General features: G+C 37.8%; 1 protein-coding gene across 5 annotated transcripts in view; it reads left to right on the top strand.

Annotated features, from left to right (window-relative positions):
- The window catches only part of STK33 (serine/threonine kinase 33), a 175400-nt gene that overhangs the window by 144011 nt on the left and 12130 nt on the right, over nt 1-19259 (top strand). For 4 of the 5 annotated variants that reach the window (XM_040456956.1, XM_040456957.1, XM_040456954.1 and 1 more), the window contains exon 12: nt 11967-12173. The exons of the other annotated variant lie outside the window; for it this stretch is intronic. In XM_040456956.1, coding sequence (XP_040312890.1) covers nt 11967-12173 — 207 coding nt within the window. The remainder of the gene's footprint in view (nt 1-11966; nt 12174-19259) is intronic. 5 annotated transcript variants of the gene reach the window in all.

The following is a 19259-nucleotide window of genomic DNA, read 5'->3' on the forward strand; positions in this document are numbered from 1 at the left end:
TGTGTGTGTGTGTGTGTGTGTGTGTGTTTAATTTTTTAAAAATGTTTATTTACTTTTAAGAGAGAGAGACAGAGTGCAAGTGGGAGAGGGGTAGGGGGAGAGGGAGACACAGAATCTGAAGCAGATTCCAGGCTCTGAGCTGTCAGCACAGAGCCCAATGCAGGGCTCAAACTCGTGAACCACAAGATCATGACCTGAGCCAAAGTCAGACACTTAACTGACTGAGCCACCCAGGTGTCCCGGAAGGAGTTTTGACACAGCAGTGTCACTCAGTTCTTTAAATCTGTTTGAGTTAATTGTCAAAAACCACCCAGGGAGAGGCCACTTCCAAAAGGCTCTGTTCCTTCCCAAGATGCTGAATTAGCACAGAACACTGCATCTTCTCTGAAGATTAAACCTAGAGTAACTTTAGAGAAAAACCTCATGATACAAGATTACAGAGAATACTATGAGAAATTCTTGGCAAAAGAAAGGGTTCATTTGGAGCTGGTGTATACGATTGGTGAGGCGGCAGCCAGGAGCCAGGATAGGAAGTTAAAATAGGAAGACAAAAAAAATCCAAGTTCCCATTTTGCTTCTCTTCCTTTGCCTTGGGACAGTGATACCTGTCCCCTCACAGAGGTCTTAAGGAATAAAATCAAAGCAGCACTAAAGCCCTGTTTTGAGTGAGAAGCTAAAGAAAAGGGGTGGGAAGTGACTGGTGTTCAGCATTGACTCCTTACGCATTGAACTCCAAGCTCCAGGACTGGTGGGTTATACTTTTATTTATTTTTTTAAGGCTTTAAGATTTTATTTTTTAACAAATAGTTGCTAATATTTCAGTGTTTTAGCAGGCTTTCCTTTCTAGCCATTTAATTTTCTTTATGCCTCTCCACCAAGTTGTTTTCCTTCCCTTACATTTTGGTGCACAGAATTGAATATGCCTACCAAGGCTAGAAAGCATTGATACTTTAACTTGTTAATCTTTCTCAGTTCTTTGATTTTTTTTTTCAACGTTTATTTATTTTTGGGACAGAGAGAGACAGAGCATGAACGGGGGAGGGGCAGAGAGAGAGGGAGACACAGAATCGGAAACAGGCTCCAGGCTCCGAGCCATCAGCCCAGAGCCTGACGCAGGGCTTGAACTCACGGACCGCAAGATCGTGACCTGGCTGAAGTCAGACGCTTAACGACTGCGCCACCCAAGCGCCCCTCTCAGTTCTTTGGATACACTTATGCTGCCAGTAGCTTTCTGGAGTCCTCCACTTGGGCACAGTACAACTCACAGACACTATACCATTTTTGTGTGCCTCCATCTTTACCGGACCAGCCTTCATCCTAAGACTTTTCTCCAACAGTAGCAAGATGGCTGCCACAGTCCAAGCATCACCTTCTCACATGACAGTATCTCAAGAAGGAAAAAAGGGGACAAAGACATAGTATACATTTCTCCAGTTTTACCAAGGAAAAAACTTTATCAAGATGGCACCCAGATAAATTCTCATTATTTCTCACTGGCCCAAAGTGAATCACATGGGCCATTCCTAGGTCTAGGAGAGGATGTGGAAATGACTATCTGGCAAAAATGAATGGGATGGCCAAGACTGAAGAAACTCATAACTTATCCTTTTGATCTAGACACATCCAAACAAACAAACAAACAAACAAACAAACAAACAAAAAACAAAAGAAGTCAGAGTACTCTTATCAAGAAAAAAGTCAGGAATAACTTTTAAACAGGTAACCAACATTTTCTGACCCATTTCCCCTTGAAGAATGACAGGTAGCATACAGAGGTGAACGATTTTCTTGATTTAGAAATTTGATGGATAATAGAGAATACGGGACAGTGAGAAAGTTGAGGTGGGGGAAGAGATGATTTTCACTTTGGAACATATAAACTTTGAAAAGCCTGTGGTGCCTTGAGGTGGATGTGTCCATGCAGGTGGGGTGAGAGGTGGAGCTAGATCTTAGCAGAACGGTGTGTGCTGGAGAGAGACCTGAGAGCCATCTAGAGAAAGTATATATAGAGAGGAGACAAGAGGAATGAGTATGGAATGCCAACATCTGAAGGATGAGAAAAGAAATTTAGACCCTGGAAGGCAGTTCACAAACATAAGATACTCAGAGACAAGAGAAAAACCAGGCCAGGGTAATATAAAAATCCAGAAAAGTTTTCAAGAAAGGACTGCTAAAGAGAGTCAAATACTGTGGAAAAGTCAAGTAAAATGAAGGGGGAAAGTGTCAACGATACAAGGTTATACTTTTAGGAGTACCTAAGGTCATTTCTCCTGGGAGAAGATTGATAAGGATGAAGCCCTGGACTGAGGAATAGCTTGGAGGGGGCATGTTTTTGGTGCTCAGGGTTCTTACCCCTACTTTTCCTTAAACTCCTGGGCTGAGGACCTGGATTTGGCCTTAGAACCATACACTGTCCTCCCAAGGACAAGTATTCCCTGGGGAAGATGAGATCACAGACCAAGTTTCAGACACCATTAGGAGAGTTTTGAATAGGCAGTCCAAAATTTGAAAATCAACAAAGTGAGCATACTAAAAGAGATAAGGGAAGATGTTAATAATATGAAGCAAGTATATGAAATAGTAAAACAGAACCAAGTAGAACCATTTAAGTATAATAGTTGAAATATAGAATGCAATTATATAATTAATAGTGAAATGAGTGCAGCTGAAGAATGAATTTAAAAACTAGATGATCAGATTATAGAACTTTACAGAGGGAAGCAGGAAGATACACAAATTGAACATACAAAAAAAAAAAAAAAAAAGAGAGAGAGAGAAAAAGTTATGTGGAGTTAAAAGTAAAAGTGCCCAAATTCATATAATAGGAATTTGACAGGAAAAGTGAAAAAGGAGGAGGAGAAAATCTTTAAAGGAATAATAGAGATAAAATAATCGGCATTAAAGAAAAAAGAAAGATTTCAGATTTCAACAAATGGAAGAATCCTAAATAGGAGAGCTAAGGAAGAACTGACAAAAGAGGCATAATGAAATTTAAGAACATCAAAAACAAAGAAAAAACTCTAAAAACTCCCGGAGAGAAATAGCAAATCATATGAAAAAGGGCAAGAATCACATTGACATCTTACTTTTGGGGAGCAACGTTGGATATGCGCATAAATCGAGTAATATTCTAAATATATTAAAACACAAAGAACTTTGGGGCACCTGGGTGGCTCAGTCTGTTAAGCATCAGACTTGATTTGGGTTCAGGTCATGATCTCATGATTTTGTGAGTTCGAGCCCCGCGTCAGGCTCTGGGCTGATGGTACAGAGCCTGCGTGGGATTCTCTTGTCTCCCTCTCCCTCTGCCCCTCTCCGACTTGTGCTATCTCTATATCTCTCAAAATAAATAAATAAACTTAAAAAAAAAAGACAAAGAACTTTAACTTTGAATTTTGTATCCACCCAAATTATCATTCAAATGAAAGGAATTATACAAATATTTTCAAATATACATGGAACCGGACACCTGGGACTTTTATGACGGTGGTCATATGGCAGATTGGTGGGAAAAAGAGAAACTGTTCAATAAATGGAGCTGGAATAAATGGTTATCCATATAAAAAAAAGTGGATAACCTATCCATTTTTCCTATCTCACATCCTATCTCCTATCTCACATCATAGACAAAAATCAGCTCCAAATGAATCTAAGACTTAAATATTAAACACTAAAACTTTGAAACTTTTAGCAGAAAATATAGAAGAAAAATTTGGGCACCTTGGAGGGTATAGGAAAGGATATTATTAGCAAGATAACAAAGGCACTAACATAAAAGAAATCATGGATAAACTTGACAAATATTAATCTTCAGAACTTTTCTGTTCATAAAATAATACTGTAGGTGAAGTTAACAGGTTATAAACTAGGAGAAGGCTTTTTGTAACCCAAATAATCAACAAAGGGTTAATATCATGAAATTTAGATAACTCTTACAAATCAATACAGAGAGGGCAAACAACCTAGTAGAAAATGGGCAAAAGACAGGACCAGGCATTTCATGACAGATGACCCACATTTGGCTAATGAACATGTGATAAGATATTCAATTGTATTAGTGATAGGGAAATACAAATTGAGACTTTAGTGAGATAAACCAAAAATTAAGAAATCTGACAATATTAGGAGTTGGAAAGGATGTAGATAAAGTGTATCCCTTAATCATTGCTGGTGAGAGTATTTATTGGTACAAAGGAAGAAGGGTCTGACACCATCCTATAAAGCTAACCATTCACATACTCTACAACCAAGAAATTTCACTCTTAAGAATATACCCAAGAGGAACTCTTGCACTTATATACCAGGAATATAGAAGTGTATATAGGAGCAAAATCCCAGAATCAGCCCAAAGGCAGTTTGGTGAATGAATACATTGTGGTATGGTCTAACAATGGAATAATATATATTAGTAAAAATGATTAAACTGCATGAAGTAATATCTGTGAAGCTATGAAATTGATCTTTAAATTCATCATAGCTTTGTTAAGACATAATCTACTTAACTACAAAATACACTGATTTTAAGTATATAGCCTGATGAATTTTTATATGTGTATGTATCTGTGTAACTACCACCCAAAACAAAATATAGAACATTTCTATCCCCAACTAGAAAATTCCATTGTTCCCTTTTCCAGAGTGGGCTTACCACTCACCAGCAATGTGTGAGTTCTAGTTTTGCTCCTCATCTTCTCCAGTGCTTATTTTGTCAATATTTTTAACTTAGATACTCTGGAAGATATATAATAGCATCTCATTGTGTTTTTTTTTTTAAGTTCATTTATTTATTTTGAGAGAGACAGAGAGAGAGTGTTTTTTTTTAATTTTATTTTTTATTTTTTATTTTTTAAAATTTACATCCAAATTAGTTAGCATGTAGTGAAACAATGATTTCAGGAGTGGATTCCTTAATTATTCTGCACTTCCTGAATGACAAATGAAATTAACCACTTTAATTGTGCTTGTTGGCCTTTTCGAGATCTTCTTCTTTTTTAAATCTTCTTTTGTGAAACATCTATTCAAGCTTTTCCCCTCCATCTTTCTATTTGGTTTTAGGTCTTTAACTTATTGATTTATAGGAGTTTGTTATATATTTGAGATAAATGAGCATTCTGTGACACACAAATATATATACAGTAATGAGAATTGGAAGAAGCTGACTTAAGAAAAAGAACATAGAAAAGATTACTGCCAATCTTTTGAAAAAGAATAGATCATTGGAAATTGGGGGTCTTGAAATAGATTCCCCACAGACTATCCCTGCCTACACATCCCTTTGAAAGTCTTCATGTACAGCCAGGTGTACACAGTTTGAAGAATGTTGGTTTGGAATATATCGACTTTGTTTTTATTTTTCCAGATTTACTGAGATATAAATGATGTATAATATTATATAAATTTCAGGTGTACAACATAATGATTTCACATATGTATATATTGCCAATGATTACCACAATAAGTTTAGTTAAAACATCCATCAGCTCACATAGTTACAATTTTTTTCTTGTGATGGGAACTTTTAAGATCTACTGTCTTAGCAACTTTCAAATATACAATACGCTATTGAAGGCTCCACAACACCTCTAGCTAGAAATTCTTGGCAGGCAATTGGAAATACACTTCTGGCATAGGGTAAATTACTAACTTTCTCAGGCTGCTTTCCCCTGAGGAATAAGAATATCAGCACTAAACCTTGTATATTTGTATAGTTGCTGCACGTGTAAAAGAAAATCACTGAGATGACTTTTAGGAAAAATTGTAAAGTGGCACACAGTTGCTTACTTCAGTGGTCATTATTACCTTGGTATGCTGCTGCCTTGGGCTCATCGAGACCCATGAGGACGAGTTTGGTGATTTTGCTGGGTGCTAGAGTTCATGTTGGTATCTGCAATTTACATTATTTCTTTTCTTGCTGTAATTTACATTAATTACTACTTGTATAAAGGTGATAGTTAGGATTATCCATGGTAAGTGATTTAAATGGTAAACAAAAAAGGAAAAGTAACTTTCTTCCTCCATCCCCCTCATTCCCTCTTACTAAAGATAGCCATTGTTAAGTCTCTATGCATTCTTTTAAAAAAATTCTATATAATTACATATATATACATACCTTACACAAGCAAGTTCATATTATGCATGCTATTCTTTTCTATCTAACATATCTTGGAAAGATTTCCTTATTTTTTAAAAAGCAGCATTATATCCCAAACTATGGACACTATTATTTTCTAAATAGTCCACTATGAATATGAATATGGAACATTTAAGTTGTTTCAGACTGTTTCTGTTACAAACAGTGGTGCAACAAATGTTCTTATAAATATATATTTACTGTATTATCATGTACTGTATTATATCTATGCTGTAGATATGCATACTGTATTATCATATCTATAGGATAAATTCTTAACAGTGGAATTACTGGTCAGAGAGAATGTGAATTATCTATTTTGATAAGCTATTGCTAATTTACCCTCCCATAAAAAGCTCAAGTAAATGAAGGTGGAGGGTGGGCTAGATGGATGATGGGTACTCAGGAAGGCATTTGTGGGTTTTTTGTGTTTTTTGTTTCATTTTGTCTTTTGTTTTTTAATTTTTTAATGTTTATTTTTTGAGAGAGAGAGAGACAGAGAGACAGAGCATGAGTGGGGGAGGGGCAGAGAGAGACAGAGACACAGAATCCGAAGAGGCTCCAGGCTCTGAGCTGTCAGCACAGAGCCTGACACGGTGCTGAAACTCACAAACCGTGAGATCATGACCTGAGCCGAAGTCAGATGCTCAGCTGAGTCACCCAGGTACCCCTACTCAGGAGGGCAGTTGTGATAAGCACTGGGTGTTGTAGATAAGTGATGAATCAGTGAATTCTACTCATGAAACCAATATTGCACTGTATGTTAACTAAAATTTAAATTAAACAAATAAATTCCCTTTTGATTTCCTATGTGATCCAATAAAAAAAGCAAGTAGATGAGAAACCCTGTTTTCCCACGCCCCTACCAATACAGAGTATTGTCAAACTTAAACTTATGTCCATCTGTTAAGTGAAAATTGGCATCTCATTGTTTTGATTTGGGTTTTATTAATTTTGTGAAGTTGAACATTCTTCTATGTTTTTTAATAAAGTGACTATTCCACTTTCCTATTGAAAAAATTTATTCCTAGGTATCAACTATACTCAATTAAGAATACATATATATTGTTAGGAACATCACAAAATGACGAGTTCTGGCTATTTACAAGAAATAGAATGATGACCAAAAGCTAAAGACCTCGAATGTTTTCTTTTAGCTTTGCCAATTTTATGTTTCGTATCACCTCACCCCAGCTCATGAATATTGTTCATTCATTCATTTAAAAATACTCGTTGCATACTTATTGTTTACCAAATACTTAGAGTTGCTGTCCTTGAGAAGTATGTTAGATGAGGGCATATGTTTGGGTCTCCATTTGTGGTCTTCATTTAATACTAAGGTTTTAAATCCAAATCTCAGTTTTTGCCAACGCTTCTTCTCCATGGGTGTTCATTTTCCATTTTTCAAAGTAAAATAGCCTCAGCCATCTGTTAGTTAAACAAGTGGAAATTTAGTAACCAAAAGGTTGGTGTTCTACTTTTGAAAGCCTCAGATTATTGGTCTGTTACTGCCGCCTTCTTGCCTCTTACTATTTCATAGTTGATGAGTTCAGTGTCTGACCCCTGATTCCCCAAGCCAGTAAAGGAAATTCAGAGGGTAGTGTCCTGATGGTAAAATCTACACAATCTACAGTGTCTGCCCTAATAATTCCACCCATCTTTGTTTTGGGTGGTTGGTTCATTTGTAGTTTCGATTGACCCTAGAAGGTTCATGACACATAGCCCTGGGTCACTTAATCATCGGTCAGTCCAAGAATGCGATGCAATTCCTCCTCCAATTGCTAGCAAGCAAGAAGAAGGTAGTCTAGTAAGTTATTGACTGGACTGTAGACAACAGGGAAAGTCTGGAGTCAGTATCACTATTCGTGCCCTGTTTGGTGTCACACATGAATGTCAGAAACAAGGAGTTAGAGATTTCCAAGTAGCATGTTTCAGAGGGAATAATGTCCTATCCTGAATCCTTTCTTTTCTCCACAGCCTCTTTGAAATGAGAAATAGGGTCATTTCTTTGAGTGCAAAAGCACTCTACTTTAGGCATTTAGAGTGTCAGTCATCAAGCTCTTATGCATATGTATATGTGAACCAAGCATTTGAAAGATTGCCGGAGATGCAGATTCAAAATAATCCAGGGAATCCTTGGTTTGTATAGTAGCACAGGACCATAAAAACAACAATGCAGGTTGAAAGAGCAAAGTGATGTTAATAATCATTGGGGAAAATTAGGATTGTTCCATGCACTTTAAAATTTTTTGTTAAACATTGAAAACTGTTGGTTATAATACTTAGAAAAAGAAACAAGAGATAAACCGATTTTTTAGTGCACTGGAGTTTAAAACATTAGAAATATCAGAATTAAAGTATATATTTTTTAATAAAAACTTATCAAAATTAACTTAAACAGTGCTTACCTTCTCCTGCTTGAATATAATACAATACAGAGGGAAGCATCTTTTTATATTTTGGTGAGTTATAATACAATTTTCTAAGTTTGGGTCAACTTCCAACTTTTTATCATTTGTGCTTTCAATGTCATAAATTTTCTCTGAAAATTCTTTAAATGTCACCTTCTTTGCACAGTCTCTGGGGCACCTGCGTTGTTTCTGCACACCACTTTCCTCCCATTTATGTTTATAAGTTTGCCTTCACCAAGTTCCTTGGGTTGCATGGCTAAGTTCTCTCAAATGGTGGCAGTGTCCATGCTTCCAAGGTCAGCTGCTTCTGCTCTTGCTCCACTGACATTTGATTCAGATTCCACTTCCAGCCTGATCCCCTTTCATTTATTTGCTACACCTTCTTCTTAGCTGTCAAGTTCACTGGGAGGCAAGGAGGCAACACAACTGCATGCTTTGCTGCCTGTGTGTGAACTGAATAGCAAATGCCCAGTGTTCTGTCACGACAGACTGGGAAAGAAGTGACATGATCCATCACTGATCACAATGCACATCTGTAATTTACATAGAGATTGTGGATTGAAGAGCTAGCAGTGAAGTTTGAACTTCATGTAATTAGTGTTAGTATACCATGGTGACTGCAGTTTGAACTGTGTTGTTGGGTGACTGATAGTATTTAACTAAGTCATGATGATTGAAATTCATACACATCAGGACTGTGCAAAGCAAGGACTGTCTGAATAAATGGGCTATCACATGGTGCTAATTGGATATGACTTCTGTAGTCATTACAGTTTTGTTGGGTATGCTGGTTGTACCATGGGCTCATTCTTTCTAAGGCTTTTTGGAAGTGACTTACAGAATGCAAATGTTTAATTTGCTATTTATATCAGGACAGACTAAATTATCCTTTGGTAACAAATGACCCCCAAATCTCAGCATCCTTGATGTCTTCCATCGCACATTAGCTGGGAGGAGAGGAGGAGGCTTTGTTTTACTTTGCCCTCACTCAGGGATCCAGGCTGAGGGAGGCTCCACCTCTCTGCTTCTGTAGTTACTCATGAAGGAATTGGGGATATGATACGTTGCACACCATCTTTTACATTTTCCACCCAGTGGTTATATATACTATTTCCAATAACATTTCACTGGCCAAAACAATTCACATGGTCATATCCCAGAAGAGGAAGAGAGGCAGAGGTCTACAACATGTCTAGAAGAAAGGAATGTTAGGTGAGCAGTCTTTGTGACTACCATAGTATCTAAAGAGTTACCTTACAGAAAGTTTATCAGGGAAGGGCAATTGAGGACTGGAAATACAGACATAGATAATATCAGATTGTCTGTCTGCTAGTGAAAGAATAAAGTTGAGGCAGAGTTTTGTCTACTAGCATTCGAGGAGCTGATATTGTAATTACATGAAAATTGGGGCTAAAGATCAGGATGAAACCAGGAAGTTGTAATAGAAGCTAGATGGATTATAGGGATCAAACAGGGCTGTTGGCAGAGCCCTGGAGGTCAGAACTCATTCAGATGAGAGATCAGAGACTCTACCATTGTAGACAATCCCAACTCTTTTACTGAGACTCCTTCTGTACTTCATCTGAATTTAAGATGACAACATCTTTTGAAGTTCTGGGATGCTTGACTAGAGATGACTCAAATTGAGCCTTGGAGGAAATGTAGGCTATGGGTTGGCAGAAGGCGTGGTGAAGGAATTCTGGGAGTGAACGGGTAGAGGATGCTATGGGTAGTGTTTTATCAAAAGCAGGATGCTAAGAAAGTGGTAAGAATATAGAACTTCTTAAAACAGGATGAAATAGAAGAATCATGGGGAATTAATTGCATAATGATCCTCATTTCATTGTTACCATTCCATACTTAATGTGTTTGTGTTTTTAACCACAAATCTGTTAAACTCTACAAATCCTCAACAGTGTGCTCAGATGGCTGCCCTTACACTGCCCTGTTTCATAGTATTTGGTGTCACTGATGCTTCCATCCACCCACATACCAAGTTAATGCAGAATCACTCCATAGCTGTGCCCACACCTGAATTTCCCATTTTAATCCAAATGTGATCCAAACTTGTCTAAACTTTCTCTACTAGTCTGAGTTAGGAGCAAAAATATTTAAGGCATTCCTACTCTAGTGGGAGCCATTTGAGACTACATTCATGTATTTCTTGGCACGAAGTGGAATATTATATTTGAGAAAAATATTGTTAATATAAAACAGTCAACTTTGGTATGGGATAGTCACATCTGGGATAAAAGCAGTGTGCTGAATTAGTTATACTCAAATGACCACATCATATTGAAATCTTCCAGTCAAATAAAAGCTTTTATTTATTTTCTTTTATCTTTTATTTTATTTAAAAAATTTTTTAGACGTTTATTTATTTTTGAGACAGAGAGATACAGAGCATGAACGGGGGAGGGTCAGAGAGAGGGAGACACAGAATCTGAAACAGGCTCCAGGCTCCAAGCTGTCAGCACAGAGCCCGACGCGGGGCTCGAACTCATGGACTGCGAGATCATGACCTGAGCCGAAGTCGGACGCTCAACCGACTGAGCCACCCAGGTGCCTCTCAAATAAAAGCTTTTAAATCAAAAATCAAATATCTATATTATTGGACACAGTGATATTTTTTGTTTTTGTTTTTTGTTGTTGTTTATTGTATTGTACATTATTTGAAATGACAATAAAGAAACCCCAAAAGCAAAAATGTCCAATGCAAATACAGACAAAATCCATTTTAAAATAAGATCTGCTGAGGGGCTCCTAGGTGGCTCAGGCGGTTAAGTGGCTGACTTTGGCTCAGGTCATGATCTCGCAGTCCGTGAGTTTGAGCCCCACGTTGGGCTTTGTGCTGACAGCTCAGAGCCTGGAGCCTGCTTCGGATTCTGTGTCTCCATCTCTCTGTCCCTCCCCCACTCACGCTCTGTCTCTCTCTGTCTCTCAAAAATAAATAAACATTAAACAAATTTTTAAATAAGATCTGCTGATAACAAAGTGTCTCTCCGTGAAATGGCACGAGATAATACAATTTTGAGGCTGTTTCACAGTGTTTACTCAATTGAATTTAGCATTTCTACCTAGACATTTTGATATTATATAAACTTGTCCTTAGTGTTGGACCCACTAGACTTGGGGCAAGTTTTTTTCATTCTTTGCATTTCCCTGTTAGTTTTTACAAATAGCTCTAGAAGGGGGTCTTGCCCCACCTCCGAACCCTAACGGGTTGTACATGAGATCAGTCAAGAGGTACAAGCCATGTCAGTGCAGGAAGTATGCTCCAAAGGGCATCAAAAGTTTTGCTATTTATTCAGCATTATAGTTTTTCCATGCAATTTACTGGCTTTGGGGAAATATATTACTAAAAGATGTAAAAATCTCAATTTTCTAAATGGTTTATAACACCAAAAATTCATTGTTAATATTAGGGCAACATACTTTCTTCAGCAAGACCAACCAATGTGTTAGAAATGATGAAACAATGGAAAAATCACCCAGAAAGTGATGAGGAAGACACAACACATCCAGAGAAAAACTGGTCCATTCAAGAAAAGTTGAAAGGTTACCAACCCAGCAGACCCAGCGGAAATGTCCAGAACACCAGTAGCACTTCAGATGAAGAGGAGGAAAAACAGGTAGGAACCAACACAGCAAGTAGGAAGAGCAATTACTTCATTTCTCCAAACTATAAAATACCCTCACAACCCTTGGAACAGTTTTTGCAATTCTTTGTTGTTGTTGGTCTGTAAGGAAGGGCCTACATGATAAAGCAAGTGAAGTTCTTTCCTCCCCTGAGACTGTCATGGTTTAGCAGTGTGACCTACGTGTTTATTTTAAGATCTGTAATTATGTAGGGCAGGGGTCTGCAAACTGTTCCCATGAAGGAACAGAGAGTAAATATTTTAGGCTTTGTGGGCCATAATAGTCTGTGTCACAACTTCTCAACTCCGATGTTTTAGCATGAAAATAGACAGACAGCAAATGAATGAGGGGGGCCATGTGGCAACAAAACTTTATTTACAAAAACAGATGGTGTGTGATATTTGGCCCATGGGTCAAAAGTAGTAATTTTTGTGCTTTACCAGGCTATACAATTTGGAATGGGTTTATGTGTTACCTAGAAAAAGATATATTACATTATCCAATGATCTGTTTCCAATTTTATGATTAACTGAAACTGTTTATGTAGCTTCATCATTTTGCCATATTAGATCTGAGTAGCATTTTATTCTTTTTGGTGAGTAAAATTTAGCAACAATTTAATATCCTAACGATTTACCCAAACCCTTTCTTCTTCTGTTTCTATGTTTGTGTGAAACAAAATGTATGTTCTATGTATGTTCTCTGTGTTTATTCTCTTCCTTATCTTGAGATCTAATGAACGTATTTGAATTCTCTTTTAATAATTGAGTGTCCTGTCAGTGGGGGCTGTGTTCACCTCAGGGCCACCCAGACCCCTGTGAGGAACTGTTGCTGGCTGGCTCCCTGAAGCATAGCATAGGTAGAGTGCAGACAAGGCCTGTAAGGGTGGACCCTGAGCTGCACCCGGGAAGGTGTGGCTTTGCTGGCCCTTACCCTCCCATGATATCAGCTTTGTTAGCACTTGCAGAAAGAGACTTGACATAGTGATCTACTGGTTGATTTTGATTTACTGGTTGAGAACTTCTTCATCTACTTCATACCAAATATCTAGATAATAAGTTTCACATTCCATGACTCAGATGTTTCAAAGTAATATTTCTCAAACCGTGAAATAAACATAAGTTTGTTGAATTCCCTTCATCCTCTCTGGTCTGTTAATAACTCCTGCCATGTTTAGTAGCTGTGTGAATTCTATGTTGTTGAAAATAATACCCTAAAAACCCACGTTTGCATTTCCATTATGGAACATAGTTTGCAGATTTTTCTATTGGCTGACTTGGCATTTTATACATACATATTCATATGCACGCACACATGCACACACATACACATACATGCATATGCCATATACGTATATGCAGTTGATCCTTGAATAATGGGAGTGGGGGAGCGCTGACCCCCATGCAGTCAAAAATTTGCGTGTAACTACTGACTCCCCGAAAACTTAACTTCTAATAGCTTACTGTTGACTGAAACCTTGCCAGTAACATTAATAGTCGATTAACACATATTTTGTATGTTATATGTATTATATGCTGTAGTCTTACAATAAAGTAGTCTAGAAAAAAGAAAATGTTATTAAGAAAATCATAAGGAAAAGACATTTACAATAGTGAGTGTACTGTACTTACCTAAAAAAATCCTTGTTTATAAGCAGACCTGCACAGTTCAAACCCCTGTTGTTCAAGGGTCAACTATATATATACTCATGCACTCATGCACATGTATTAAACATATATACACACATGCATCTACATATACTCATATATATACAAACAAAAATACTTACACACACACACAAAAAAAACAAGAATACTTACACCACATGCACCCATAGATAATCTTTTGTATTTTGTAGTCTTGGATTATATCCATGTTTGTCACTGAATCTGACATAAAATATCCTTGTGAACCAAATATTTCGTTGTCTTCTGTCTCCTTTTACATTGTTCTGTCACACCTCTACCCTCTTGTCCCCTTCCTTCCGCAAGTCCTAGAGTGATAGAACTTCTATGCTATTCTTAGCTACTTCCAACTAGGGAACAAAAGAATTGGAATTTGAGGTGCTTTATGGATGCTAGAACTTTATATAACCAGTGGTATTAATTTTATACCAGGTAGGTTGAAATTTTAAGAACATAGATTCTACTCATCAGCAGGAAGAACTTTATTATAGTCACAGCTCCCCTGCACTAGAATAGGCTGGACCGTGGATAGTAGACCCCACCTCCCAGTTATTGGAAAGATTCATACAAGCTCTGGAAATTTACTTGTTAGAAATGCTGTAGCAGGAATCCTGGATGCCTGGATGTCCTCTAAGGAACTTTCCCATGCTTAGGTTTTGGCTGTGATGTCTTGAGGGGAACATATTACCTTGTGCAGGAGTTTTTCTGAAAAGTGCTATCCCTTAAAAGAAAGACTTCTGATACATTTAACATATTAAGTTTTTTCATGGATTTTTATGAATAAATATGTTACTTTGTTAATTATATTGAAGCTGAATTTATGCTAAGAAATTACTTCTTTTCTTTCAAATCTTCATTAACAGTAAATAGTATTCTAGTGTAAAGTTCTCAAGTGATAACTGAAAAATAGAGTTTGCCATTTACTCTTGAGTCCACACAGGATTCACATAGTAATTAATATTCTTAAGAGTGAAATTTTAATTTTATTAAAATTATTCTATGAATATTAAAATATTTCTCATGGGGAAAATTGTTTGTTAAAATTAGATTATATAAACAATTTGATGTGATAATATAAATAATTTATACCTAGAAAATTAAGGACATTCTTTTTCCATTAAAATTTTTGAAATTTGGCTTTAAGTGGAAATCTGCCAACAGTTCCTGCTTTCCACTGTATCATTGTTCTCTCTTCTGGAAAATCTCACAAATCCATTTAGAGCTCTGATTTTGTATTTTTTATAAACCAGGGTAATCATTCTTTTTAGCTAAGTGACAGAGCTCTTGGAAAACTAACAGAGAAAGTGAGGATTTGTTATAAACAAAATAAAAAACACTCGAACTAAGCACCTTCTTCTTTCACTGAATAACCATCCCTTAGTTCCAAATGCCCAGGTCATCGTGGACAAATATAGTCCACATCTCTTCATTGTTCATGTCTGGACTAAGGTAGGTATTCCTCTGTGCTTTTTCAAACTTGTCTTCAAATATGGCATTTGGCCTTGTCCTTTTTGTTTTTCTTTCTACTTCCAATTTTTCGTCTAATTTGGGTAATTGTGTCTTCGAGGATAAAAATGTTCTCTTGTGTGTATCTTGTGTTTTATAGGCTGAGTACATCTAGGTAATATTTTATGTTTTTAGTAACCCTCTAAATTCCCTACAGTGGGGGCACCTGGGTGGCTCAGTAGGTTAAGCATCTGACTCCTGATTTCAGCTCAGGTCATGATCTTGTGGTTCCTGAGTTTGAGCCCCATGTCGGGCTCTGTGCTGGCAGTGAGGAGCCTGCTTGGAATTCCCCCTGTCTCTCCCTCTCTCTCTGCCCCTCCCCCATGTTCTGTCTCTCTCTCTCTCTCTTTCTCAAAATAAATAAACTTTAAAAAAAAAGATTCACTGAGGAATTTTAAAGAATAATAAGTTCCCTACAGTGGGTTCTTTTTTTTTTTTTAATGTATATTTATTTATTTTGAGAGAGAGAACACAAGAGCATGAGCAGAGAGGGGCGGAGAGAGAGAGAGAGAGAGAGAGAGAGAGAGAGAGAGAGAGAATTCCAAGCAGGCTCCACGCTGTCAGCCCAGAACCTGCCACTGGGCTCAAACTCACGAACCATAAGATCATGACCTGAGCTGAATCAAGAGTCCAACGCTTAACCGACTGAGCCACCCAGATGCCCCTACAGTGGGTGCTTAAATCTATTTTATCAGAGACACCCAAGACTTTAGTTCCTACAATAACATTTACTCATCTTCAAATGAGATGGTTGGCAGACCATTGCTCATTGCAGGAGTATGCCTTTTAACATTATGTCCTTAGTGATTTCAGATGCATACTACCATACTTTCATTATTTATTAATCTCAGAAAAAAAGTGGGAAATGAATATCTGTAATTAAAATGCACTTCCCTCTAACTATGGAGGGAAGGACCAAAAATTCTGGAGTGATACAAGTATATCTGCATTACAGAATTCTTGCTTCATAAAAGAGAAACTTCTTAGTTGTTCAATTACTCATTGAACAGTCTTGAATGTACTTGTTTAATGAAAATGGAAGATTTTTCTAATTGTTTTCTCTTGTGATTAGTTTTGTTGACTGAAAACATGGCCTTTACAGTGTCACAGGAGATGGTACGTGTAGCAGATACTTTAGTCTAGAAAGTAGAAATTCAAGGTTGCTTAGAAACTTTGCAGTTATTTTGATCAATGAAATGTATTCATGTAGCAGTTCTTCAAAGACAAAAAATGTTTGAATTTAAATAACATGGAAATGAAACAGTTGAACTATGGTATGTTGATATATTTCTACGGGAAAGAGTCAGGTTTTCTTGGTATTTTAGTTGAGGAGGATAAAGATTTTCTTTTCTTGACAAATTAAACCTTAGCTCTATGAGCCCATGTGACTCATGTGCAGATTTGGTGGTGCTTCCACAACTTTGGCACACTTTTGTAGTCCAATATTGAAACGTCACAGTCTGGCACACACTTAAAATACAATGGCTAAAAACACAATCTCTGGATGTAGGCTGCATGCATTCAAATCTGGCTTCACCACTTACAAGCTTTACGACCTTGGGAAAATCTCTAGGCCTCTGTTTCCTCATCTATAAAATGGAAATAATGATGGTATCAACCAAGGATTAAATGGAATAATGCATGTGACACTCTTGACATAGTAAGCACTCATTAATGTTAGCTTTTATTATTTGATTATTATATCGCTAAAGAACTTGCGTAGAATATTACTAAAATTGCACATTTTTTTCTTGTCAGCTTCAAGTCTCTTTTGGGTATAGGTATTTCAAGAAACTAATGAACAAACCAAGAAATATCATTTTCAAAAATGATAAGGTGATGCTTCCAATCTCATTTGCCCTCTGAGTTTTGTGAGGTCCCTAGATCCCTACTGTGGTAGCTTAGATTATTTTTTCCAGTTATTTAATCCCTCTCTGTAAGGGATTTGTACATTCACATCTTTTGCCATGTGACATTTCAGTTCTCCCCACTAGAGTAGATGAAGGATATTTTCTCATCCCTCTAATGTTGGTTTTAACTGTATGACTTACTTTGGCTGATGGAATGTTAAGAGGTATGCTGTAAGTAGAGACCTTAAAAGTGTTTGCCTGATTTAGCTTGCTCTCTTGTATTTCTGCTACCTGACATGAGAAGAACATGCCTGCAGGGAGCCACCATTCCTGGAACTATGATTTGTGAAGCAGATCTGAACCTAATACAAAGCCTGAAGTCTAGTTGAGTCTACCATGGCTACCCCCTACAGCTAACTGAGAGAAAGCAGTGTTAGTTGTTATAAGATACTGAGACTTTTATAGTCATTAGTTATGTAATTGTCCCGAAAACAGTTAACATAGCAGACTTAAAATGCTATCCTTGAAAAGGACTGCTTACAAGGTTGGCCCTTGGCTGGCTTCTGGGAACTTGGATTTGGTTGCTACCATTAACTGATAAGAATGATTCATTCTGGGACACCTGGGTGGCTCAGTCAGTTAAGCATCTAACTTCAGCTCAGGTCATGATCTCATGGTTTGTGGGTTCGAGCCCCACATCTGGCTTTGTGCTGGTGGTGAAGAGCCTGCTTTGGATTCTCTGTCTTGCTGTCTCTCTGCCCCTCCCCCACTCACACTCTTTCTCTCCCTCTGTCAAAAATAAATAATAAATAAATATTTAAAAAATGATTTATTCTATTTAAACTCTGTACAAATGATATGGTTTATGCTGGAACCTGCTTTCCTTCTGGGAGTCTGGGATTTTGGTAGGTGCTAGGCAGAGACTGCCTTCATGACCACTTCCCAATAAAAAGCCAGGGTGCCATTTCTTTTTTTTTTTTTTCAACGTTTATTTATTTTTGGGACAGAGAGAGACAGAGCATGAATGGGGGAGGGGCAGAGAGAGAGGGAGATACAGAATCGGAAACAGGCTCCAGGCTCTGAGCCATCAGCCCAGAGCCCGACGCGGGGCTCGAACTCACGGACCGTGAGATCGTGACCTGGCTGAAGTCGGACGCTTAACCGACTGCGCCACCCAGGCGCCCCGCTAGGGTGCCATTTCTAAGACGTTCCCTGGTTGGCAACATTTGATATGTGTTGTCACAGCTCGTTGCTGGAGTAATTACATGCATTCTGTGTAACTCCTGAGTGAGGGCTTTTAGAAGCTTGAGCCTGGGTTCTACTGAACTTCACCTCAAGTACCTTTTACCTTTGCTAATTGTGCTTTGTAATAAATTGTAGCATGAGTACACCTATATTCTGAGTCCTGTGAGTCCTCCTAGTGAATCATGGAAACTAGAGGTGATTTAGGGGACCTCCCAAATGCTACTGTCCTCCCAAAGACAGTAGCATAACTGCAGCAATAGATGATTAATACAGGTGCAAATAACTGTGCTAACATGAATCTTGACATGTTGTTCTTTGATCCAAAGCTGTTTACAATGCCAGTTGCCAATTTGGATTCGTAGGCTTCCATAAACAATAAGGCTTTTGTCCCTGCTACTCCGATTAAGTTGCACCACAAGCTTAGCCAGATTTCCACAGCTGAAGGAATGTATTATTGAATCCTTTCAAATCATTTCTATCCTGTCCCAAGCCTGGCTTTTGCTCAGCTCCCCTTAGGGACTGTAGCTGTTAGGATACCCACTGGGTTGGATTTTAACAAATATTGCTCTAATTCAAAATATATTGTAGGGATGCCTGGGTGGCTCAGTTGGTTAAGCATCCGACTTCAGCTCGGGTCATGATCTTGTGGTTCGTGAGTTTGAGCCCCACGTCGGGCTCTGTGCTTACAGCTCAGAGCCTGGAGCCTACTCCAGATTCTGTGTCTCCCTCTCTCTCTATCCCTCCCCTGCTCGTGGTATGTCTCTCTCTGTCTCAAAAATAAATAAACACTTTT

This window comes from Herpailurus yagouaroundi, unplaced genomic scaffold, assembly GCF_014898765.1.
Source record: "Herpailurus yagouaroundi ecotype Mexico unplaced genomic scaffold, PumYag 218, whole genome shotgun sequence".
NCBI lineage: Eukaryota > Metazoa > Chordata > Mammalia > Carnivora > Felidae > Herpailurus > Herpailurus yagouaroundi.